General features: G+C 36.8%; 1 protein-coding gene across 2 annotated transcripts in view; it reads right to left on the bottom strand.

Annotated features, from left to right (window-relative positions):
- Nucleotides 1–27,227, bottom strand: part of MAP4K3 (mitogen-activated protein kinase kinase kinase kinase 3) — a 189,122-nt gene that overhangs the window by 64,318 nt on the left and 97,577 nt on the right. The window contains exons 9-15 of one of the 2 annotated variants that reach the window (XM_027865167.1): nt 26,714–26,845; nt 26,419–26,481; nt 26,257–26,338; nt 26,052–26,162; nt 17,288–17,366; nt 4,993–5,051; nt 3,455–3,517 (exon numbers count right to left, since the gene is read on the bottom strand). In XM_027865167.1, coding sequence (XP_027720968.1) covers nt 3,455–3,517; nt 4,993–5,051; nt 17,288–17,366; nt 26,052–26,162; nt 26,257–26,338; nt 26,419–26,481; nt 26,714–26,845 — 589 coding nt within the window. The remainder of the gene's footprint in view (nt 1–3,454; nt 3,518–4,992; nt 5,052–17,287; nt 17,367–26,051; nt 26,163–26,256; nt 26,339–26,418; nt 26,482–26,713; nt 26,846–27,227) is intronic. The other variant, XM_027865168.1, reaches the window with a different exon arrangement.

Here is a 27,227-nt window from a genome sequence, read left to right as displayed (position 1 = left end):
ATGACAGAAGTGGACAAAAACTATACAGAATAAAGCAATAACTTCTGTTGCATAAGTACCAAGCAAGCCAATTTTATTAAGAACTGTGGTAGGATCACCTGATTACAATAGTAACAAAAATTTGATGGCAGTGAAAAAACGATAATTACCAAATGAGGTTAGAGATCTTTCTAGGAAAATAGGAAAAAAGCAGACTTGAAATCACATAAGTGGGATTTTACAAGTAATTCAGCAAAATTTGGAATGAATGGAAAGAAGCATATGTAAGCAAACAGATTTTTATGGGTGGTTACAAAGGAAAATTTAGATAAGGAAAAATCTACAAAATGGGCCAAACATTAAAAGTAGGCTAAATGTGAAATGTTTATATATTAATAATCACTTAGTTTGCCACTTCATTTAGATAGCACTTCAGAGACACAGTAAAGAAAAAATAAACATGACAGAGACATGTGAAACTATGGGACAATAGCCCATAATGATGATAATACTATAATCAACATAATCTTAAGATTTTTTTAAAGTATTTTTTTAGATAAAGAATTTGAAAAGAACAGTGGAATATTTATGTGGAGTTAAATAAAAAAAATAAAATAACCCTTACTGCTACCTCGAAATTCTTCAAGATAATAACAATTTTTAAAAAAATATTTCAAGGATTTGTAATCTCATTGGTACAGATATTTCCTCCATAATGCACAGCACAAAACATATGCCTTAGTTGACAGGCTTTCTGAGTTTCTATGGCTGGAAAAAAAACTAACTACCTGGTGGAGTACCTTCTAATGACATGTGGACCAAGACAGATGGACAAAAATAATCTGGTAGTGGTAATCAGATAATAACTTGCTAATCAATGACTATTTTTGGCTTCATAAAGAGTAAAGATAAATTAGTAAACACGGGGACAGGAAGATGTTGTTGGCCTAGAATTTACCTAACCCTAGGAAACAAAGTTCAAGATTACCCATTTAAAGGGGCAGAAAGTCACAGCTTAAATGGTTCATTTGAAAGATAATTTCCAAAGCTAGGAAGACATAAAGAAAAGTGAAGTAGTAAATTAAAAAAGAATTGGGACAGATATTTGAAATGGAATAATGGAAACAGAAAGGATGAGTCCTATCAAGGTAGCTAAACAACGGTAGAAATCTTTCAAAATGAAGTAGAGTCTACACATAGTAAGATAAAATGTCTAAAAATATGAAACAAATATTTTAGCAAAAACACTCCAATAATAAAGAAAACATTAGTTAGGCTAAAAATGTTTTACTGTAATATTTGAGAAAAGTAGGGTTTGAATAAGGATGTCCTCAGGATAGTCAAAGAAATGATAAACATTCAATTTGACAGAAAAATAAGTCATAAGATTTGTTGTAGAAGGTTAAGTAAAAAAAAAACTTGGATCATAGACTATCAGAAGTGAACCTAACAGTTGAATTACATCACAGCAAAACATTGATTTTCAACAATGTCAGAAAATAGTGTGAAGCAAAAGATGAATTGATCAAGTATTATTGGACTATTAGAAGGTGGTGAGGATTTTTTATTTATACTTTTAAAAATGAAATTTAGCAGCCTAAAAGTTTCATAAAATGTAAAATTTCAGAACATTCTGTGAAATTCCAAAACTAGTTCTGCCTTAATAAGTAGGCATAAAAGATGGATTACTTTATATTAATTTTATAACAACTTATTCTAAATAATACTATACTTAAATTTGGCATTCTTCAATGATTTACGAGAATAAACTTTCATGTACCATGTCTTTTATGTGGAAGGCATTCAATGCTGATTAATTATATTTTAATACTAGGTAAACGTCAAAAGGTAAACTTAGGAAAAGGTAGTACCAGATAAGGGTGACATGCAACATATCTTTTCAATTTACAGATAGATAAAAGGACTCTGGCAGGTTGCTTTCTTTCTTAATTTCTGAGAATAATGTTAAGTATAAGTACTAACTGTTCTTTAAAAATTTAACAGAATTTTAAAAAACTCTAAAAGTTTGATAAAATTCTGATTTTTTCTTCAGTAGTTCCTTTAGAGCTATTATCTATTTGCTTTTCTGAGACTGAATTATTTAAGATCTCTATCTGGTCTTCTGAAAGTTTGAGTATTTTATATTTTTGAAAGCAATCCTCTCTTTTGCATTCTCAGATCTGTTAGCATATAAGTGTGCATAAATAATATACACAGTAACTACAACTATGTAAATGGAAAAAAGCTATGTATTAAAAAATCAGAAGTAAATATAACAAAATTATAGAGATTAAGCGGGATGTGAAAGAGGAAAGATATGAGAAGACACCTCCAATCCACTCGTCCATGGACGTGGAAGGTCCACAGGTGTACACACTGCACATGCTTTCAGACTCTTTCAATGCATTGACTAGTTGTGCTAATTTTTTAACTTAGCTCTCTACAGTTTCCTAACCTCAAGAGAATGAGTTTGGATTAGATAATCTTTACTATCCCTTCCATTCTGAAATTCTATGAAAGCACTACATTTCGACAACTGGATCAAGTTTTAACTCTTTCAAGATGCCACCCCAGTTTCTCTGGCCCACCTCATCTTCCTTTCTGACTCCTATACTGCTGGTTGTCTACATCACACACTTTGGTACTTGACTCTATCTTGTGCTATGCTAAATGTTCATATGTTTCAGTTCGTTTTCCCCACAGGACTCCAAAGGTCAAAGAGCTATGTCATAGATTTCCTTACAGTGTTGAGCACAGTTGAAGCATGTGTAAAGTACTCAATAAATACTTGTGAAACTGAACTGAATTCATGAAAATTATATTTTAGGTCCAAAAGACATGTATAAAGTACCCAAAAAACGGGACCTTGGAATAAGAGACATAATTTTTTATGGATGGGTTAAGGACAGAAGGAGAAGACTTTCAATTTAGTTTGATATCTGTTACCTTATTCAGTCACATTCAACTTCTAATTATCACCTTTAAATGTTCAGATGCTCTTACTACCAATGGCTTTAGTGATGACAAGTGTAGGATAATATAAAGTGTTGGTGTAAGAAAATTGAGCATGGCCCAGTAATTCTTCTTTTAAAAAAATTATCCATAGCGATTAAGTTTTTAAAAATATATTGTTCTTTTAAGTATGTGGAAAACACTCTGCATTAAAACAGTAAAGAGACATCCAAAAGGAAAATATATGACTGTTGCCAAATTAACTTTTGTGTTTGAGTACAATGATAAATGTTAGGGTAAATACTGATTCATCATAAAAACAATAATAGTTTATCCAGAGAAAAATTATATCTGGATCAGTAAAAATCACTAGTCCTTAATATATGGTAGTTTGCTAATGCTAAACAAAATAAACTACTAAAAATAATTAACATGATGCAACCAGACAAAATGTTAAGTGCTTTGTAAAGAAAATATAAGACAAAACCAACGCTGACAAAGAAAATCAGAAGATGAGAAATACCAGATTAGATCTTGCAGTGTAGTATATTTCTTCTGAACTGTCCAAAAAATCGTCACTGTCGGGCTGTTTAGCAGACAGAGACCAAGAAACCCAGGTTATTTACACTTAGAACAAAAGCCACAAATACACAAAGGGAAATTTTCACAAGTGGGATAAGTCCTGCCAACATAATTTTGTTAAGGCAAATGCAAAGTTATATTATATTAAAGAGCTTCAGAAAAAGCATCTACAATAAACTTTGCATGAAAGTACTAAAATTTTAGTTTAAGGTTTGAATACACACAATGACAACTTAAGGGGGTAGGGAGAAGCAAAATGAACAAAAGCTGCCTTAACAAAACACAATTAGCATTTGTCAATTTCATTTCCATTTTTTCAATATTTCCCACCTCTACTTATACTTCTGAGCTATCATAAATGAATTTTCCTTTACTCTTCCCTACATTACGTACTGAACTGGATAATTTCCTCAAGAAAGCTAAAGATTCCCTCTGCTGGTTTAAAAAAACTGACCAAGTAGGTTTAAATATTAATAAGAAATTTGTCTCCTCAGTCTTTATTCCTTGATACTTATATTTCTGTCACTACTCTATAACAAGGAAAAAAATTAACTAGATTTAAGATAGATTTACAAGTTGGATATACAAAGCTTTATTGGAGGTAGTGATTTTGTCAAGGAAATATAATTTTAAAAAGTAAAATTTCAACTCTCTCCTTAATATAACATAAATGATTTGAATTATTTTAAGTAATTTCCCTTTTAAGAATGTGTCTAACATTACTAAATATCTTAGGAAAACTTGAACAAAGGGCAGATTCTTATTTTTTTTTTCTGATAGGACCTGTGATTTCATCTCTATAGGGAACTACTATTGAAAAAAACTCTTCAAAAATCAGCAACTGGCCTGCAATTAACAGTTGCATTTAAAAACTGATTTGGAGGCACTAAGGTTAAGTGACTAGCTCATGGTCACACAGCCAGTACATATGAGACAAGAAAACAGGTCATTAAGTTTAGTTTACTTTAAGAACTGAGTTAAATTTAGTACTCTGATCATATTTTGTACTACACTAAAGTTTTATAAATTAGCCTCTGTGCTTAAAGACATTAATTTAGTTTGAAAATGTGCTCTTTACTGGGACAACATTCTAATTTAAACCCTTGGGAAGTTAGAAAAATATACCTTACTGTACACAAGAAAATCCAGCCACAAAAATTGAAACATATAATCAGGAAAAAAAAATAAAAGGGTCAACTTAAAAAAAAGTTTAAACAAAGAATATTAAAATTACCATAAAAATTATTCCACTAGTTTATTAGTGATGTGTGAGTCCAGATGACCTATAATAATTGATAATCAATCTTATTAACAAATGTGACAATTTTTTGAAACTGCTTACCTTACACTTCCCAAATGCTTTAATAAATACTACCAACACTTTTTTTGGGGGGGGGGGGGGCCAACATTGGTATGTCACAAAGATTAAACAAAATATATACATCATCAGAGTTAACAATCACAGCTTATATTACTTACCAGCTCATGATGTGGCTCTGTTTCCTTCCTTAAGGGTGGATCAAATTTTACTTGCCCAACTATCAAAAAGAAAAAAAAATTTGTTAAAAAAAATTCTTAAGAGTAATTGCATTGAAATGTTAACTCAGTGACAAAAGATGCTAAATTTCTAATGCTGTGCTACTGGCCTAATAGTATAAAGGAGGAGAAGAGACACAGGAAGAAAGGGGGTGGGAGATATTAAACTTAACTGGCATTTCTGCAGATCTTACAAATTTCCTTTCCAGCACTGACAATTTTTTAAAATAATGGATAACGAAAGGACTCTTTAAAACCAGGATCTCATTTGCTTCTTCATTCAGCCTTACTATTAGCAATCCAGTCAACATAATCACCCAGGACATCTTAATTCTGGCCTCAGGTAGGGCAAAGTGCAATTGGACAGCGTTCCACTACTCAATTCAATTCAACCAACATTTAAGTGCCTAAGAAGTATAAGGTACTGTGCTAGGCACTGGGATGCAAAGACAATCACAAAATAATCGTGGCCCCTAAGGAGTTTACGTTCCATCGATGAGATACAACACATATAGAGTACATCCAGTACATACAAAGTAATTTCAAAAGGGAGTAGTGTATACTGGAAAGAAAACCAGCTCTGGAGTCTGATGACATGGGTTCAATTCCACTTTCAATTATTATGACAGGAGTAGTAAGGTTCAGCCACTAAAGTTCATGTCTGACCGTATCACCTCCACTCAATAAACTCCAGTGGCTCCTTATCGCCTCTGGGAGCAAACACAAAATGCTCTGTTTGACATTCAAGGCCCTTCATAAGTTAGCCCCCTCCTATCTTTCCATTCTTCTTCCACCTCATTCCTCCACACTATACCATATGTATAGTGTCACTGGCTTCCTGGATGTTACACAAACAACACACTTGATCCTTTGCATTTTCTCTGGCTCTCACCTGTGCCTGGAAATGCTCTCCATCCTCATCTCCACCTACTGATTTCTTTGGCTTCCTTTAGGTCCCAAATAAAATTTCACCTTTTACTAGAAACCTTCCTCAACTTAAATCTAGTGCATTCTGTCTTTAAATTATTTCCTATTTATCTTGTATACAGCAGCTTGCTTTGTACGTTTGTTTGCATGCTGTCTCTCCCATTTGACTCTAAGTCCCTTGAGTAAGCTCCCTGCCTTTAGCCTTTTTGTGTATTCCTAGTGCTTAGCACGGTACCTGGCACATAGGTTTGCCTGAGTGACCTTAGACACATCACTTAACCTAGCAGGTCCTCAGTTTCCTCATCTGTAAAATGAGAAGGTTGGATTAGACAGGCTTTCAAGTCCCCTCCAGCTCCATATCTGTGACCAGAGATGAAGATCCACAGAGTGGGGACAAGTGTGGAGAGTCAAGAATGGCTTCCCAGAGTAGTAGCACCCTGGTTGTACTTCAAAAGAATCTATCGATTCTAGAAGATAAAGGGTGAGAAGGTTACATTCAAGACACGGGGAACAATCTGTGTGAAGACATGGAGGGACAAGATAGGCTGCTGACAGGTTAAATGGTTTGCTGCTGTCACATTGCATGTATGTATCAGGCGCAGACTTGAACCCAGGTCTTGACTCCACTGCAGGCCCTCTATCTACTATACTGCACTGTCTCTCATTCTGTAGCCAGACCAAGTATTAGCATTTCAACTTTAGAAATGAGGGAAGCAGAAGTGATTTGTATAAGGTCACATATGGCTAGGAAAGTCAGGCTTTCTTCTTCCAAGTCCAGTACTCTTTCCAGTAAACCAGAATATCTCTCAAAGAAGCCTTTTCTCACTGGTCCCTCTCCTACCCCAGTTATTAATATTCTCTACTTCTTCATATTCATTTATATTGATTTATCTGTGTGTGTGTGAGTGTGTATATATATATGTATATATATATATATATATTACATCCTTTACCCTCCAGCATAACGTAAAAGTCGTTAGAGTATGTACTATTTTGCTTTCATCTTTGTATTCCAAACAGCTGTCACAGTGCCTTTAATGTGCACAGTAGGCATTTAAACATTTGCTGAAGAAGGATAAAACCTGGTACCTTCTCGGTCTAGTAGTGGAGAGAACAAATGAATACTAGATAACAGATATTTAATAAGTGCATGCTGACTGACCAGAGAACATACAGTAAAGAACAGACTATGGGGCAGCTAGGTGGCGCAGTGGATAGAGCACCGGCCCTGAAGTCAGGAGGACCTGAGTTCAAATCCGGCCTCAGACCAAACACTTGACACGTACTAGCTGTGTGACCCTGGGCAAGTCACTTAACCCCAATTGCCTTAAGGAAAAAAAAAAAAGAACAGACTACAAGTACATAGGAACACTTATACCTATGCACACACACATATAGTCATACTATATATGTATGTATATATGTAATGTGAAAGTTCAGTGGAAGGAAATATCACTGGTTAGGTAGACAGGGGTGTATTAGAAATGTTCATGAAGGATGCAGAATGCAAGCTAGGTCCTGAAATATAAGCAACTGTAATAGGCAAGAGTAGGGGGGCTGAAAAGGGTCATTCCAGAAGTATCAGAGCACAAGAACAAAGAGGGAAGAGGTGTTTGTTTAGTAAAGTCTTATTTGGCGTATGGTAGTCAAATGAGGCCACAGAGATAGGTGAGAGTCAGACTGAGCATAAGGAAATGAATTTGTTTTTTTTTTTCAGTAGGAGAGTGACATAGTCAGATGAACACATTAGGAAGATTAATCTGGAAGTGATTAAAACAAGCAACATTTATTAAAGCATCTACTCTGTGCCATGCACAGAGTATCACACACAGTAGTATTCTTTTGTGTTTTGTCTTCCTCCATTAGATTATAATCTCCTTCAGGGCAGAGACAATCTTTTACTTATTTGAGTTACCTATCTTCGCAAGATTTACAAATGACTAGATAGTGGGGTGAGGGAAAGTCAAGAGGTGAGATTATAATACCAAGGTTATGGATCTGGGTGATTAGAAGAATGGTGACACGTTCAACAGAAACAGAGAAGTTTGGCAGGGAGATGGGTTTGGAGGGAAAGATGAGGTGTTTTGGGATATACTGAGTTAGAGATATCAATAGGATGCTAAATTAGAAATGTTGAATTTTCAAGTTCGTGATGTAGGATGGAACCCAGGAAAAATAGTAGAGAAACAGTGGAAACACATATTTAAATATACAAATTTACGAGTCATCTACACAGAGATGATAATTAAATTCACGGGAACTGATGAATTCATGAAGAAAGAATGTTGTGAGAAACAAATGAGGTAACACATGTGAAGTGCTTTGCAAACCTTAGAACACTATTTAAACATAGATATTACTTTCATTGTTCTACAGATAAGAGGGTGCTGAGAGATGGTGGTACTACTAACATGAACAGGGAGTCAGGAAGAAAAGTAGATTTTGAGGAAAAGAGAATGAATTTGGTTTTGAACATGCTAACTGTGAGTTGCTTGTTTGACAACCTGATGGAGAGATTTCTATTAAGTAATATAATTGAATGTTTTGATACTCCTTTAGAACATTTAAGATATTGGGAAAGAAGTGGGGAGAGAAGCATAAAACTTCACAGTCAAGACAAAATTAAAAAACAAAACAAAACAAAACAAACCATTTCATTAAGACCCTATTGTTTGCAAAGCAGAATTGAGACACTAGGTATCTGGGAGGGGAAAAAAAAAGTCCTTTCTTTCATACTGCTCCAATACATTACTGAGGGACCTTTTGAAGGTATAGATATTCCTACTACCAACATAAAAAACTATCCTTCTGTAATTAAGTACGTGTTCCGAGATGCTATTACCAAAAAATTTATCACCTTACAGCCAACAATGTAATGAGTTTACTGAGCTTGTTTGAATCTAGGAAGGTTGGTTCTCATAAGACAGACATACTCTTCCCCTTCTATACTATTTCACTTGGTAATTTCATCACCTCTCATGGATTTAGTTATCATTTTTTTGTTGATGACTCTCAAATCTACCTATCCTGCCCAAATTTTTCTGCTGATTTCCCATCTCCAACTGCCTTTTAGACATCTTGAACCAGATGCCCAGTAGACATCTTAAACTAAACATGTCCAAAACCACTCATTCTCTTTCCCCCAAACCCTCCCCACCTCTTACCTTCCCTATTATTGTAGAGGGCAATACCATTTTCCTAAGCCCTCTGGCTTGGAACCTAGGTATTATCTCCAACTCCTAATAAACTCTCACCTTCCATACCTAATCTGTTGATTTCACCTTTGCAATATATGTCTTTGTTCCCTTCTCTCCTCTGACACTGCCACCACTCTGGTATGGATGCTCATCATCTCATGCCTGACCTACTGCAATAGCCTGCTAGTGGGTCTGCCTGTCTCAAGTCTCTCCACTTCAATCTAGCCTCCATTCAGTCACCAAAGTGATTTTCCTAAAGTGTAAGTCCAATCTCGTCCTGCCCCAAATCAATAAACTTTGGTGGCTCCCTATCACCTCCAGGATCAAATACAAAATCCTGTTTGACATTAAAAGTCTTTTATAAACTAGCCCCCTCCTCCTTTTCCAGTCCTTTTACACCTTATTCCAACAAATACTCTTCTATCAAGGGCAATAGTCTCCCTGCTGTTTCACCAGTAAGACACTCCATCTTGGGGCCCCAAACATTTTCTCTGGCTGTCCCCCATACCTGTAATGTTCTCCCTCCTCGTCTCTGCTTAGGGGTTTCCTTAAAATCCTTTCTTCCATAGGAAGCCTTCCCAAACCCCTCCTAATTCTATTGCCTTCCCTCTTTGAATTATTTCCTATTTATACTACATATAGCCTGTTTGTACAAACCTGTTTGCCTGTTGCCTCCCCCCATTATAAGCTCCTTAAGGGCAAGAACCATCTTTTTACCTCTTTTTTCTATCCCCAGCCTATAGCACAGTGCCTGGCACATCACAGGTGCTTAATAAATGTCTACTGACTAGCTGATTATAGTTCATCCTATATCTTTCCTACTTTGTGGTAGACTTCTCTCTTTCTCTATCCTACTCTATAGAAAGGCATCTGTGACACAGTAGAACCTGTTTCAGGGTCGGGAAGACCTTGGTTTGAGTCCCACCCATGATACATACTGACTGTTGCCCATGATCCTGGGCAACTATTTAAGACTTAATGTTGCAGAACAGTTGCTTATATACATTGATAGAAGTAGTTTACTCACCAGGGAATCATATATAATAAGAAACATGTATATCTGTACTGACAGATTATATATTAAAGAAATAGCTCTTTGCAAAAGATCTATAGTCAAAGTTAGGGGAAAACATTAAGGGTTATTCAAAGTGAAGGGGCAAATGTACAGTTAAATGAACTTATGACAAGAACAACAAAACAACCAAACTCATTTCTAAGTATGAAAAAGAAAAAGAAAACAGGCTTTGTTGAGAAAAAGTTTCTGCTTTTTGGAAGTGGCCAGCCTTTGCTTTTCCTTTTGCTATGACACAAGAGCCAACTACATCTGATGCTGTTCAGTTTTTATTTCTTTCCTTTTTTAGAGCCGAGAGGGATAGCACCATGGGGGAGAAGAGGCAATGGCCAGAAAGACAAATAACTTCACTTGCTTACTTTCCAATACTGCCCACAGTTGGTACAGGAACTATTGTGTAAACATTTACTAAGATAGGTCAAACGTATGTATAAGAGAGAAGCAGGTTAAGTGACTAGGAGAGATGGAAAGTTTAGAAAAGCTACACAGTCTCTGCCATTAAGAAACTTAAAAGAGGGATAAAACGAAAATGTAGATACAGTAACTACAATACATGTTATGAGATCAATAATCAGGTGCTTACAAAACAGATTGTTACAGTGAGATATAAAGAGACTAGAAAATTGTTAATAGGAGGCAGAAAAGACATCATAGGAGGAGAGGTTCTGAGAAGCCTCAATTAAAGAAATGGCATGTGAGATTGGAATTAGGCTCTGAGTGATGCATAAAAAGTCAACAGGAAGGGAGTGGGAGGGAGGCCATCTTGGAAAGGGGAGATCAAAGGCAAGTATAGGAAAAGGTTTATATGTTAAATGTTGGGGGGAGGTAGAGAGTGGTCTAACCAACTTGGATTTTAGCAAGACTTGGCAAATGACTGGATTTGAGGTTGAGGTGAGAAAGATTGTAGATAACTGAGCTTGTTAGCATCTCCTCATGTTTTCTTTTTAGTTTCTTTCAAAACTCAACTCAGATATCATTTTCTCTATGAGGCTTTCCATGATTCTCTCAATTGTCAGTGCCTTTCCACTCCTTTCCCCATCATCTTCTATTTATGGTGTGTGCATGTGCATATGTAAAAGCTCCTTGAAGGTAGCCTCTGTATCCTCACAATCTAAAAAAAGTATCTAGCACATAGAAGGTGCTTAATAAAGACTTACTTATTAACTAAATCTGGATGACTGGAAGGACACTATTGTTGCTCAACAAAAATAGGTATTTGAAGGAAGGTCTGGCTTAGGGGAAAAGATAACAAGGAGTTTGCTTTTAGACACGTCTGTATAGAGACAGACAGACTGAGATGCCCAAGGAATGCCTACTTGGAGTTGTCCAACAGTCAACTGTTAATGGGGAATGGTAACTTAAGAAAGAGAAACAGCTATTTACACAGATCTGGAAGTCATCTATGGGAGTGGATGAGATCACCAAAAGTACTGGTACAAAGAAAGGGCCAAGGACAGGCCTTACAGGATACCAGGTTAAGGAGCAGGCCCTAGATTATAACCCAGCAAATGACACTGAGAAAGAATGATCAAATAGGTAGCAGATTCAGGAGAAAGAAGTATCCAGCAAGAAGTGATCTACAGTGCCAAACACTATAAAAAGTTCAAGAAGGATGGGGATTCAGAGATCCTTAGATTTAGTGATTAAATGATTTATCGATAAGTATAAAGGAATCATTTTCAGATGAATGACAGAGTTGAAAGACTACAAGGCATTGAGAAGTAGGAAAAACAGGCATACAGTGAATTTTTTTTTTCCTTGGAGCTTCGTTTTAAAAGGGAACAGAGATATAAGATGATAGCTTGAGTCAAGTGAAGATTTTTAGAGAACTGGAGAGTTCTAGATCCGTTTGAAGGAACTGGGGGAAAAGATTGTAGAAATAGAAAGATTAAAGAGAAGGGATAATTGAAGAGGCAAACTACCCAGGGGAGAGAGAAAGGGAGGGAATGGATCAAGGGCACAAGAAGAGAGGATGGTCTAGGTAAGCATGGTCTTTTCTTTTTCGAAGACTGGACCAAAGGAAGAGATATGGGAATGATGCTGAGTGGTTTCAACGTATGGGATAAGGGAGAAGAAGCTCATGATGGCTTGCACTTATTTTCCTGGTGACACAGTTGGTGAGGTCCAATGTTGAGAAGAGGGAGAAGGTGGTATAGGAAGCTTGAGAGAAGAAAAGGTATGGAATGGCTGCTATGGGCAAAGTGACAGTTAAGTAGGGAAGAATGAAAGGATTTCTGGGTTCATTTCAGATCAGATTAACATAAATTTTTAGTAGATGGGGCTACCATAGTTGTGTGACTTCCTCTAGCTGTACTGACTACCAAACATGGAGGCACAAGGCAGGGAGACAGAGGATGATGGCAACACAGATTTGGCAAGATAAAACCATCAGTAGGACAAAGGAACAATAGGATAGTGTACAGCTCAATTTGTTAAGGTTGCTAAGATTGTGAAAGGAGGAAAAATAAGGCAGGAGTAGGAATAACAGACTAGGATGGGATGAAAGGGTAAAGTGACTAGAAGCTGGGGTGAGGAAAAAAACAGGGTTAGAAGTAAGGCATGGGGAGAGATAGGTGATTGGCATGCCATGGTCAGACACTGGAATATCAATTCACGATCATGGAGTGCTTGTGGATAATGGTGAAATCAAGTGTAACTGAAGGGTAGGATATGATAATTTAGGAGGTTAATGCATTAAGAGTCCAGGATGTTCAAGATAACTTCAATGTATATGCTGATGGGTCCAAGCAAAAAGGCAAGCAGTTGGAGCAAAAAAGAAGACTATAAGTCAGTTGTTAAATTTCTTGAGAAAGGAAAAGAGAGGATGCTGAATGATGGTGGCTAAGGTGAATGTCTTAATCCAAAGTATAAAGGTCATAAAGGTACATACAACATTTGAGAAGATAGCCAGAAATGCTGTATTTTCTGAGGAGAGCCAGCCTTCTATGAGTGAAAGAGGATGGAAGCACTGTCACAGCAAGAGGTCTAAGAAGAAGGGATCATAAAAGCAGTGTTGAATTTTTCAAAGGCCACTCAGCCCACTCTGTGCCTCTGGTTCAAAGCTAGCTCCAGCTCACTGTACCGAGAGAAGTTATCTATGGGCCTTTGGTCTAACTCTATATTATAATCTGGACAAGAGGCAATTTTCATTCCTTTGGGTTCACCTGAACGACTGGTTAGGCTGAACTCTTTTGAGTGATGATGTATTCCATTTAGGCAGCTCTGCATTGTTTCAAGGTTTGAAGCAATCAGTACAATGGTGTCAACAAGCAACAGCATCTGTAGAACCCCATCTTCTATAGCAAAGGTTCTTAACCAATTTTGTTTCTTAAATTCCTTTGGCAGTTTGGTGAAAGTTAGGTACCCTTTCTCAGAATGTTTATAAATGCATAAAAGAAAATACATAGAATTACAAATGAAATCAATTTTATTGAAATAGTTACCAAAATATTAAAAAGACAAGTTCATAGAACCCGGGTTCACTCCTTTATAGTTTTTTGAAGGTAACAGTGTTCCATGTCTCAATACCATACAGCAATGCCAGCAAACTATTAGTACTGAAAAGATATTTTTGTCATATACCCGAGAACAGATCAAGGAGCTTTGCAATTTCACAAAAGCAATTAAGCCCACTCCCTTCTTACTATTCAACTACTATGAGCCTAACTTACTGCTGACCTATGCTGTCTGTCCCAGATACACATATTGCTGGACAAGCACTGTAGAATTTCCATCTAAAGGCAGGTTGAAGACAAACTCCTTTGTACAATTACATGTATCTTCCAGAAGAATTTGCAACATTCTGGGACTTGATATAATCAGTACAATGCCACCAGAAATCTCGAGCATCCTAGGGGAACTCATCAACCAGAAGAAATTCCTCTTTGACCTGGATCCTGTGCTGATAGCTCCCAGTACAGAGTGGAATACTTTTGTCAGGTATGCATTTCCCTGTCCCATGCTTCACCTAATGTTTATTTTCAGAGGGCAATTGACTAGGGTTGTTTTCATTACCTCTTGAATGAAAGGGAGATGACATTTTCTCAGCTCTACACTTCAGTCAACAAGAATGACAGTCTAATTTGATTTTCAGGTTCTTATAAAGTATTTCAAAGAATTTCTCTACCACTTTATCCTAAGTAACTAATGTTATATGGCTGCAATCATTTCCACGGTGGTCTCTTTGCAAATACTTATCATTCATACTGCAATGCACAATGACCAAATATCTCAAGAAATAATGGTTCTTGTTGCTTCTGGACAACAAAACCTATTCTGCCACCTCCTTTCTTTGTCTCTCCAAGGAGAAGTTGTGAGCCATCCTTCTAGCATGGTAGAATCTGCTGGATCTTAAATTCTGCTGGAATAGATTTTAAGAACTCCATGATGTGATGAATTAATAGATTAGGACATTAAGATTATCTGTTATATGCATGTAACACTAACTTAATGCTCTTCAGCAAAAAGTACAAAATTTAAAGTATAGCAAGGAAACAATGACCCAGGAAGAAATGTGTTTTCTACCAAGGGGATAACTACAACATCTTTTAAAAGGATTAGACTAGCCCAAAATCTATGACCAATCAACATTTACTGAACAACTACCACGTGCCAAGGGCTGTGCTAAGTGCTGGGATCCGACGAACTATGTTAGACCCAAAAGTCAGTGTGAACCTGGTCCAGTCCCATAACCCCTTAGGGCTCTAAACAATTCTTTCAGACATCAAGTTGCTTTTCTACCTTGGCAGCTCCACAGATCCAGAACTTGAAGGGACCTCAAGTCATCTGATCTAAACCCCTCATTGTACTGAGGAGAAAGCTGAAGCCCAGGAAGGTGAAATGACTGGTCTTAAGGCAACACAGGTTAAGTGGTAGAACCAGTATTTACATTCAGGTCCTGTGACTTCCAGCTCAATGCTACCTGTATGGCAAGCTGTACTGTTAAGAGTACAGGTTGAGGGGAAGGTAGGTGGCGTAGTGGATAGAGCACTGGCCCTGGACTCAGTAGGACGTGGGTTCAAATCCGGCCTCAGACACAAAACACTCAGTAGCTATGTGACCCTGGGCAAGTCACTTAACCCCGATGCCTAGCCAAAAAAAAAAGAAAAAAAAGTACAGGATGAATTATACAATGACTAACTTGGATAGACTTAGCTCTTCTCAGTAATGTGAGGATCTAAGACAACTCCAAAAGACTCGTGATGGAAAAAGCTATCCATATCCAGAAAAAAAACTATGGAGTCTGGATGAAGACCGAAGGATTATTATTTGCTCTCTTTTTTTGGTTTTGTTTCTTCTTTCTTGTGGTTACTCCCATTGGTTCTAATACTTCTTTACAACATGACTAATGTGAAAATATGTTTAACATGAATGTATATGTGGAGCCTGTATCAGATTACATACAGTCTTGGGGAGAAGGAAAGGGAAGGAGAGGGAGAAAATTTAGAACTCAAAATCTTATGGAAGTGAATGTTGAAAACTAATAATAAATAAATTTTTTAAAAAGTACAGGATGAGAAACAAGGAAATTTGGATTTTAAATTTAATTCTGTCTCTAATTTATCAGGAAATGTCTAAATCTTTTCATGTTTCAGTTTTCTAACAAATAGGGACAATAATAGCGATAGGATTATTAGAACTAAACAGAATAATAAATGAAAAGTTAATAGTTCAGTTAGTCAATCAATATTTATTAAACACCTACAATATGCTAGATACTATATTAAATTTTGGGGATAAAAAGAAAGGCAAAAGACAATCCCTGCTCTCAAGCAGCTCAGACTAATTAGGGGTGGGAGTGGGGGAACAGCAGGAACAAGTAATTTTTAAGTGCCTACCCTGTGCTAAGCACTTTACACAAATATTATCTCATTTGAGAAAATGACAGAGACAACATGCAAACAACTCTGTACAAACAAACTCTATGATAGCCAAATAGCAAATAATCAAGCAAGAGAAGGTGCTAGCACACTGAGGGATCTGGAAAGGTTTCCTGAAGAAGGCGAGATTTAGTTGTGAAGCCAGGACGTAGAAATGAGGCAGGAAAGAATTTCAGACATGGGGACAATCAGAGAATATGCCCAAAGTTAAAAGATAGATTGCCTTGGGCAAGGAACAGTGAAGAGGCAGCTAGTCTCACTGGGTCACAGGGCAAACGGGGGTATAAGTTTAAGAAGACTGGAAAGGTAGGGGAGAATCAAGTGATGAAGGGCTTTGAACACCAGAGGATTTTATATCTGATCCTGGAAGGGACAGAGAGTCACTGCACTCTCCTGAGGAGAGAGGTGACATGGTCAGATCTGAGCTTTAGGAATGTCACTTTTGAGTGGAAAGAGATCGGTGCAGAGAGAGACTTGAGGCAGGCAGATCCACTAGGCGGTTATTGCAACAGTGCAGGTCTGAGGTGATGGGGGTCTGAACCAAGGTGACAGTCGTGTCAGAGGAGATAAGAAGGTATATTTGAGAGATGTTACAAAAGGAAACAGACCTTGGGAACAGATTAGACACAGAGGCAGGGGGGAGGGAAGTCTATGCAAATAAAAAGTATAAGAAGAATAATTACTACCATTATGGCTGCCGCTGAAAGCTATCAACTGTCAAGGGATGATTTCAAGTAGTGATATGTATAGATATTAGTGGTAGATGCCACCACATACTTTAGTAAAAAAGACTTTTTACTCCTTAATGCCCCTGCCAAAAACAAAACAAAACAAAACACACTCCCAGGAATTTTTACTTAAGTCGATTAGAATGTAAAATCTTTGAGTATAATAACTATCAATGACTTCATCTTTGTATCTTGGATGTCATGATCATAATTACTGCTTAATATTTGTTGAAATAAATTAAATGAACTTAAATATCAGTATTTTGAAAAATGCTGAATGCTAGTGGGAAAAAATTACATTAAAGTAGTATTTTTTTCCTTTCAAATTCATAGCAAATAAACTTGGAGAAAAATAAAGACAAGAACAAGTTTAAATCTCATTACTTGAAACTTTTTTCCTGTGGTTATAATATTAATAATGTTATGTATGCTTACAGTTTATCTCAGAGCGTGTCTTTTCTTCTCTCACATTTCTACTGGTTGAATGAATTCTGTGAGGCACAACAACCAGAGGCTAGGAAAGAGAAAAAAAATTAACAAAATCAGAGCTTTCAATAATAAGAGATGAAGACTAGGCCATACATTTTCCTATATTTGGAATCAATTCTTCATTCTAAGTGAAAATACAAATAAAATAACAGTACTTTTGTAAATGTTTAAAAAAATAGTCCATCAATTTATGTAACTGGAAACACAAAAATCACAATTCATAATACTTACACAGCCTAAACCATCACTTGCTCTAAAGTAGAAAGTGATATTTTTAAGGTTTTTTAAAATCAACATTAAAAGTAAATGCCATAATGTATTTTGCATATATGTACATATATATGCATATATATGTATATACATACACACACACATAAAAACTTTAAGAGATTAAATACTTCCTATAAAGAATATGAAAAACTAAATATTCATTTAGGGATCTGTTGGTGTTGAATTCAAGAAGATACTCATTTAGAAAATTTTTTTCTGAAAACAGGCTACAATGTAAGAATTGCAATGGGAATGTCATACAATGGAGAATAATAATTCATTCCATTTTTACAGCACAGAATTTACAAGGAACTTTATCTATATTATTTCATTTTATCTTTAAGGCAACCGTGTGAGACTGGTAGTATCTATGCTATTTTTCCATTTTAAAGATGTGGAAACTAAGGTTCAATGAGGCAAAAGTAACAAAGTCGATAAGTACTGGAGCTAGGATTTGAACCCAGGTCTTCTGATTCTGAAGCCAGCATCACAACTCCAAGAGGTAATTAATCAATTTTCTAAATGGTGTGCTGCCAGTCATTCTCTCCTCTATTATCCATCCTATAATTCCTACCAGATCAGTTTTCAATGATCATAACAATCCCCTGCTTAAGAATGTTCAATGGTTTCCCATTGAAGGGCAAATTCCTTCCCAAACTTGTTCCAATCTACCTTCTTTTCCTCATAAACTCTGGGATTCTGCTAAAGCATACTGTTTACATTTACTGTTACTGAACTCATTCCATTCTTCTTACTTCTGCACATTTGCTTATACCTGGAATTCAACTCCACATCTTTCCTGCTACATTTCCCAGTTAAAATCCTAAACAACCACCAAGGCCCTCATCAAAATGCCATCTCCTCCACAAAGCTAACTCCATCATCCCACCCTGCTCAGATCTCTTATTAAATTTTCTTTGTATTTATGCTATTTTAATCAAAAGCAAGGAAGCATTTGTTAAGGGTCTACTGTGTGCTTGGCAATATAGTGAGGGTGGCGGTACAAATACAAGGAAGAGGTAGGCTCTGCCTTCTAGGACTTTACATTCTACTGGTTGGACACAACATGTTTACAGATAAATAAAGGATATATACAAAATGAATAGTATTTTTTTTTGGCAGGGCTAACAACAAGAGGAACCAGTATAGGTCTCTTGAAGGAAGTGGCACTAGAGCTATGCTTTGAAAGGAGCTAGGTAGGTAGAGGTGAGCAGGACTTGGAAGCAAGCAGGAGATCATTTCAGGCAAAGGAGGGAACTTGTCTACAGGTAGAGCCTGGAAGTAGAATGCCATGTACAAGGAGAATCTTGTAAGCTAGTTTGGCTAAAAAATAAATTGTCCATAAATTCAGAATTATAATATTTGTGTACATTTATCATGATTTATAACATCCCTTCTAGCTTTAATCTATGATCCTATAATTCCATGAAATTCACAAGGAACTGTCAACTGCTCAAGTTCAACATCGAGCTACCTATGGCTACATAATAAAAGGAAAACAGACAACTTATCAAAGAGGACACAGAACTTGCAACTTATCAACTGCGGAAAAAAGTTCAACCTCCTTAGGAATTGAAGACATGAAATTTTAAATAACTCAAGCAGCACATCACAATCACCAAACAAAACTGGCAATGGCAGTGGCCTCCCCTGTAAAAAAAAAAAACAGCTATCCCTGCCAGAGTTGTAAGGATAAAGTGAGAAAATAACTGTAAAGTGCTTCACACAGAGTCTGGCACATAGTAAGTGCTATATAAATATTATTATTATTAAATTTCCTAAGGGATAACTGTATAGAATTACATAAAACAACAACAAAAATCAAAGGGTGACATCAGGAATCAAGAATATCAGGGGAAAATGGTGGGACTACAATAAATTTATATTGTAAAAGAAGTAATTATTAAAACTATCTGGCTTTAGTTAATAAAAAGAAAAGCAGATCAGTGAAATAGCTTAGAAAAGAAGCATACTTATTCAGGAGTCTAGTGTGTATTTGATAAACCTAAGCAAACTATTAGGGAAAGAATTCTTTATTCAAACATAGCTTGAGAAAACTGGATGGATTTAGACAGTATTTTATACCATACATGGTATAATTTCCAAATGTACAATAAATATAAAAAGTTTTATCTCAAAGAAGATAAAGGGGTATGGAAGGTTATATTTATTGTACATGACTATGGATAAGGAAGCATTTGTAATCAGATGTGGGATAGAGAATATGATAAAACACAAGAAGTAATGAGAATTAATTTATAATATAGTCTATTATTTAAAAGAATCTTATACTTGTGCTTTTGCATAAATAAAAAAATCAATGGACCTAGAATATATAGTCATTAAAAATCTTTCTTTGCCAAGAAAGTTATTCAATGAAGAAAAGACCTATCAGTCCAAAATATTTATAGCAGGATGATCTGAAATAGCAGGCACTTGGAAACAACCTGGCAAACTAAATTGACTTCCTTTTCTGACATAATTACTAAACACTAGTGTAGATGAGAATGATATAGATATAGTTTATACTATACTTTACCAAAGCTTTGGATAATGTGTCTCATACAATTCTAGTGGAGGACAGTGGGAATACACAATAATACAATGATATGAATTCAGAACTGGTTAGATAGCCAGACTCAAAGAAAAGCTGTTAACGTTCAATGTCAATGTGACGTAAGGTCTCCAGTGGAATATTTCAGAGATATGACAGCTTGGTCCTGTGATATCTAGTATTTTTATCAATGCCTTGGATAAAGGTATAGCTGCTATGCTCTCCAAATTTGCAGATAGCACCAAACTAGGAGGAATAGCTTACTCAGTAGACAGCAGAGTCAGGATCTCAAAGAATCATGACAGGTTAGAGCATCTGGACGAATCCACTAAGATATTATTTAATAGGGATAAATGTAAAGTCGTGCACTGGGGAACAAAAAAATCAACTCCCCAAGTATAAGATGGGGGAGGCATGGATAGATGGTGGTTGTTGTAAAAAAGGGCTCTGTTAAAAGAGGTGTATAACCTTCGGGAATAGGAATGTGAAAGTCTCATTATAATCTGTCCTTTTCTTGTCAGACTTCATCTGGAGGTTTGTGTTTATAACTGGGCGACAGGTTTAAAAACTTGATAAACTGGAGAGTGTCCAGAAGGGTCACAAGGATGATGAAGTGACTTGAGTTCATGTGTCATATGAAGATCAGTTGAAAGAACTGGGATTAGCCTGGAGAAGAGCCTGGGAAAAGGGGGAAGCATCATAATTCTCTTCAAGTATCTGAAGGGTTGTTATGTGGAGGAGGGATTAGACTTGTACTATTTGGCTCCAGAGAGTTTAACCAAGAGCAATGAATACAAGGTGCAAAGAATCCAATTCAGGCTCAATTTCAAGCAAAACTCTCAATAAGAACTTCCAAAGTGGAACAGGATGCTTTGCAGAGGTAGTAAATTCTCTCTATTTGAAGATTTTTAAGCAAAGACTGGATAACTATGTTATAGTGAGAGTCACTTTGGTACATAGAATACATTAGATGGCCACTATGGTAGTATGTGCCGGTCACTATCCCAGGTGCTGAAGACAAAAAAAGATTAAAAAACACAACAGTTCTCCTTCAAGGAGCTTATATTTCACTGGAGGAGATAACATGTTTATATAAAAATGTACAAAATATAAAGTAATTTGGTGGCAGGGGGAGGAGAAGAGAAAGGGGGATAGGAGGAAGTGGATCAGGGAAAATTTTCTACAGAAAATACTACTTAAGATGAATTTGGAAGGAAATAAAAAAATTCCAAGTCAGAAATGAAAAGGGTACACACACTTCAGTCATGGAGAACAGTAAGTACAAGGGGAAAGACTGGAAATGGAATGTCTTATTTGAGGGAAACACAGTCAATCTGGCTGGACCACAGAGCATGGGAGGAGCAATACAATATAATATATAAGGTTGAAAATGTATGTTTCAGCTTAGGATTTGATAGGTTTTTACAAGCTAAACAGAGGGGTTAATATTTGATCCTAGAATTAAGGAACCATTGGCATTTACCAAACAGGGGGGTGAAATGGTCAGCCCTGCACTTGAGTAAAAATACTTTAGCAGCTGTGTGAAGGAAAGAATGGAGGGTGGAAAGGTTTGAGACCAATTAATTCATTATTTCAATGCGGAGGTAAGAAGAAAGCTTGAACTTGGGTGGTGGCCAACGGCACAAAGAGAAGACAGATGCAAGAGCTACTGTGGATCTCCCCCAAAGGATGAGGAATGGAGAAACTGATAGGGAGTGGAACTTCCTTCTCCTGTTGCATCTTCTTCTGCCTAAACTCCAGGTTTCAGAGGGAAAAGTAATGAAATGGGGCCTCTCTTTTGGCACTGAGGTTTCTAATTCCTGCTATTGTTAGGTGCTACCAGATCTCCAGCATCCTCTGGGAAAAAAGAAATAATGCCTTCCACTCAACCTGGTCATATTCTATGCATTCAAGATTCTAAACACCTCTAGGTCATCATCCAACTCAAGAGACTGCCCTATCATCTCCACTCTATCACTTATCTTCAACCTCTCCTGGTCTACTAGCTCCTTCCTTGCTGACTACAAACATGTTCATGTCTCCTCCATCTTCCAAAAAATCCTCATTTGATCCTTCCCCTCCTGGGCAACTATATTCCTATATCTCTTCAGTCCTTTGTGGCCAAATTTCTCGAAAAGGTGGTCTATTATAGGTGCTTCCACTTCCTTTCCTCTCATTCTCTGAAGTCCCTACAATACAGCATTTGACCTTACCATTTCACCAAAACTGTTCTCTCCAAAGTTACCAATGATGTCCTAATTGCTAAATCTAATGACCTTTTCTCAATCCTCATCTTGGTCAACCTCTCTGTAGTTTTTGACACTGATCTCATTGATACTCTCTTCGCTCTAGGTTTTCAGGACACCCCTTTCTCCGGGTTCTCCTACTTATCAAACCTACACCTTCTCAGTCTTGTATGATAGATTTTTATCCAGGTCGTGGCCACGTATCATAGGTGTCCCATTAATCTCTTTTCTGGGCCTTCTTCTCTTCTTCTATACTATTTCATTTTGTAAGGTCATCAGCTCCTAAGGATTTCATTATCATCTCTATTCTGATGATTCTCAAATCTACCTATTCTGTCTGAATCTCTCTGCTGACTTCCAGCTTGCACTTCTAGGTACCTTTCAGACATCTCAGACTGGATGTACAGGTGATATTTTAAGTTCAACATGTCCAAAACTGAACTTATTATTTCCCCCCTAAACTGTCCTCTCCTCCTAACTTCCCTATTACTGTAGAGGGTTACAACATCCTTCCAGTCCTCAAGTTTGCAACTTAGATGTTACTCTTGACTCCCATATCTCACCCACCCCACCCCCCAATCCATTCTGTTGCCAATGCCTAATGATTTCCTCTTTGTAATTTCTCTCAAATATGCCACTTTCTCTCCTCTGTTATGGCAACACCCTGCTGTAGGCCTTCTTCACTTTATGCTTGGACTCTTGCAATAGCTTGCTGGTGGATCTGCCTGCCTCAAGTCTCTCCCAAAACAACCCATTCTCCATTTAGTCACCAAAGCGATTTCCCCAAAGTTCGGGTCTGATCACGTCACCCTCCCTTCACTCAAATTCCAGAGATGCCCTGTCACTTCCAGAATCAACTACAAAATTCTATTTGGTGTTCAAAGCCTTTCATAACTTAGTAATCTCTCCTACCCTTTAATACCTTTCCAATCTTCTCAAAGCTTTTGTTGTTGTTGTTCAACAACCAAGGCACCCCAAACCTCTCAATTTGAGGCACTTTCTCTGCTCTCCCTCTTCATCCCTGCTTACTGCTAACTAAAATCTCATCTTCGGCAGGAAGCCTTTCCCAATCACTCTTAATTCTTGTGCCTTTTCTCTTTCAATTATTTCCTATTTATCCTACACATAGCTTGTTCATACAAATCTAATGTCTTAGATTATGAGCTCCTTGAGGGCAGGGACTGGCTTTTGCTTCTTTTTGTGTCCCACTGCTTAACACAGAGCCTGCAACACAATGGGAGGTATGGGGAAGGATGGGAATAAGCACTTATACAGCATATACTCAGTACTAGGCACTGTGCTAGTTAAGCATTTTACAAATATCTCATTTGATCCTCATGACAATCCTGAGAAGTGCTGTTATCTCCACTTTACACTTGAGGAAACTAAGGCAAACAAAGGTTAAATGACTTGCCCAGGTACAGCACAGCTAGTAAGTATCTGTGGCCAAATCTGAATCTTGAGTGTTTCTGACTCCAGGCCACCTAGCTACTTAAAGGCCTATAGGTAAGTAGCTTAATTAGCTTATCGACTGAGGTAAAAATGAAGAGATATGGCAAATGATTGGACTTGTTAAATGAAAGAAAATGTGAAGTTGAATATAAAACCAAGGTTATGAATTTGTGTGACTGGAATGCCCTCAACCCAAGTAGTTTAGTCTAGAAGAGGAGTAGGATAGGGATGCCACATAGACATAGAGCCTAATAATTTTACTTCTAAGTTTAGATGTAAATCCACTGCCAAAACAAGGAGAACAGAAGAGCCTAAAGGGCCCCTTAGTCAGAAAACACGAATTCCTGGCTAAGTGTAAAGAGATGACAGACATCGGAAATTCTGTTTTAGAATAGCAACTTACTTGTAAAATTTTACAGAAGACAGAATATAAGTTTAAGCAGGAACACTCCATAATATAGTTTGAATGAAGCCCAGCACTCTATGCACTATACCACCTAACTTCTCAAGCTGTGATAAAGAAAGCTATTTTCCTTCAGGCACATTTTGATTCTTATAGGCATTATCTCACAGCTGTAATCTGCAGAAGTTTACAATTGAAATTCTAGATTCATAAGAACACAAAATAATTTCTACCCTAGCTAAGGAAGTTTAAGTATGTTTCTTACATCCTAGAAATTTGCTAAATTCAATTTATTTCTCTCCTATGTTAAAAAATAGACCTTAAAATTAATCAAGAGAAGAACAAATAGCAAAAACAAAAGATCCCACTGAAAGATAATTTAGATTTCTCTGGAGAAGTCTCTATATATACCTTACAAAACACAGTTCTTCCCCCAACATGATCATCTTGATGTCAAGCATACCCCCATATCTATGGTGACTTAAGATGACAACTTGAAAGGATCTGGAAGGGGTACCTGGTCCAGTTGCCACCTTTTATTTCTCTACAGAGGTCCAGAGAGGCTCACTGACTTGCCCAAAGTCACACTGGTGGGGAGCATCCAAGCCAGCACTGGATCCCAGGTCCTCAAACTCCAAACAGAATACTTTTCTCCTCTAGACTCCACTGTCCATACAAGGAATAAAATAGCTCATTCGCACATAAGAAGCACTCTGGAGAACTGGGGAAGTCTTGCTGTGGCTTTCATTATCAGAAACTGAATTTCCTCTGACAAGCCAATGAAGCCACTGGCTTCTTTTAGTTTACTGCTGTTTAAAACAGATAGCTACGGCATGGCTGTACTGAGTGGTGCAGCTGACAACTGCTGTGACCTGGATCATGATAGGGAGCAGGAGGTTATTTTCAGTGTCACTGTAACTGAGAGTGTTATCTGTGAAACTCCCCCTAGCCTCTGAATTTGTTCTCCAACACATGGACCAAATGGGTCAAGCACATTCTGCACAAGCTCATCCAGGATCTTCTGGAGTTCTGTCCTGAGCGATGAGTTTTAGTTACTGTTCCTCCCAGCCAAACGAATGAAGCTTCCAAAGAGGTTTACTAAGAAGCAGGCTGAAAATGAGAGGGTGGGACTCTTTTTGCAAAGAAAAAGGGTAAAATCTATTTTCTAGTCTGGCAGGGGCGCATGTTATTTGGCTCCTTTTTTTAAAGAGAGGATTTCTAATTTGCTTCCTTCATGTAAATCATTACGTTATGAAAAAATAACAATTCTACAGGATCATCATGGACTTACAAAGGAATCTCACTGGTAAACAAATCTAATTGTCTCACTTTATAGCTGAGGAAACTGAAATTCATTAAGGTTAAGAGACTTGTCCAAAGTAGGTAATGGTAGCAAAGCCAAGATTTGAAACCGGGACTTCTGAGTCTAAATACAGTGCTTCTTAACCTTTTCTGTATTGACTCTCAATATGTTTCCTCCTAGAGAAGCAATATGGATGGGTTAGCAAGCATTCTCTAAGAGTAATTTATTTAGACTAAATCCTAAAACTGATATCATCTTTTTATTTGCTGTTTTATTTCTAGACTTCCTTGATAATTCCAGTCTAATTTTGAATAAGCATATAAAATATTACCTACTAATAAACAAATATCAGAGTTGATTATAGCTATGAGCTGTAGACAGGAAAAAACATTTTAAAATGTCAACAATTTTTAATCCCAAAAGGGACAGGTAAGGTGGAAAGACAGAATGATTACTGAGGGGGTAGACTAGAGCAGTCTTACCTCAGGATCATCATCATCAAAATCATGGTAAGTGGTATGATCTGGATTATTCACTTTGTCCAAAAGTTCAATAGCCAAAGATCGGGTTAAAGGTTGTGTGACAAAAGGGTGCTATGGGATAAAAGGAAACAGGAAATAAAGTATATTAAAAAGGTAACTAGGTGACTTTTTACCTAAAGACAGAAATATTCAGAAAACAAAATACCTGCAATAACTTTTCAGCTGTTGGCCTTTTTTTTGGATTTTTGGTAAGTGCCATTTTCACAAAATGATGAAAGCTATTTGACCTAAAAAATTAAACAATAACATTATGAGCATTTATAGTTAAGTCACTTAAACATTAAGTGAATATCAAGAAAATACTTACCATTTCATTTTGTCCTTTAGCTTGGGTGGCTGAAAGTTGCTTTTTGTCATTAAGAACAATGCTCTAAAAATCAACAATAAATTATTAGCCAATGATTTTAATTATTTTTAATAAATTTCACATTGAATGAATTTGCTATGAAACTTTCAGTTATGATTATTTACAACTTAGGAAGAACAAGATTAGAGAAATTACCTGTGGATTATAAATACTTTTGTAAAATTCTCATTTAAGCACCTAATTTTATATAAAAATGTATGTCCTCTCTTTTTTTAAAAAAAGAAACATGACTAACCTCATTGGATGCAAATCAAACATGGGAGGCTGGAGTTCTGCAAGCTCTATTGCAGTTATTCCCACTGCCCACAGGTCACACAGCTGGTTGTATCCACCTTTCCTTTCAACTGCAGCTACTTCAGGAGCCATCCTGAGGAGTATATTACAGTAAATGTTTACTTCATGTTTTCCTCCACAGACAAAAACCTACGTAAGAACTTTAGAAATCTTTTTCCTGTTGTTTGATATACTTTGTTTTATAGATCTAATTTCTACACATCCAAGGTACCCTGAGGTATCCCAAATATTTTAAAACTTGCTTTTCTCCACACCAGTATTTTCCATTGACTCTGTCTAAACTGGCTGGCTTAGACATTGGGAGCTCTTGGATTGAGCCCTGAAGACCACTCAATCTGAATGACGCCAAATCATGGCCTCGCTAAGGCAGTTTAAAGAAAAATTCACTCATCCTGGCTGTTTGGCATCAGGACGACCCATGGCTGAATGACTAAATTTTTTCATTATAACCGTTA

The sequence above is a fragment of the Vombatus ursinus genome, unplaced genomic scaffold (assembly GCF_900497805.2).
Source record: "Vombatus ursinus unplaced genomic scaffold, bare-nosed wombat genome assembly UNPS02014778.1, whole genome shotgun sequence".
NCBI classification, from domain to species: Eukaryota; Metazoa; Chordata; class Mammalia; order Diprotodontia; family Vombatidae; genus Vombatus; species Vombatus ursinus.
Note: the sequence above shows the minus strand (reverse complement) of the source record. Positions and strands in the feature narration are given on the sequence as shown.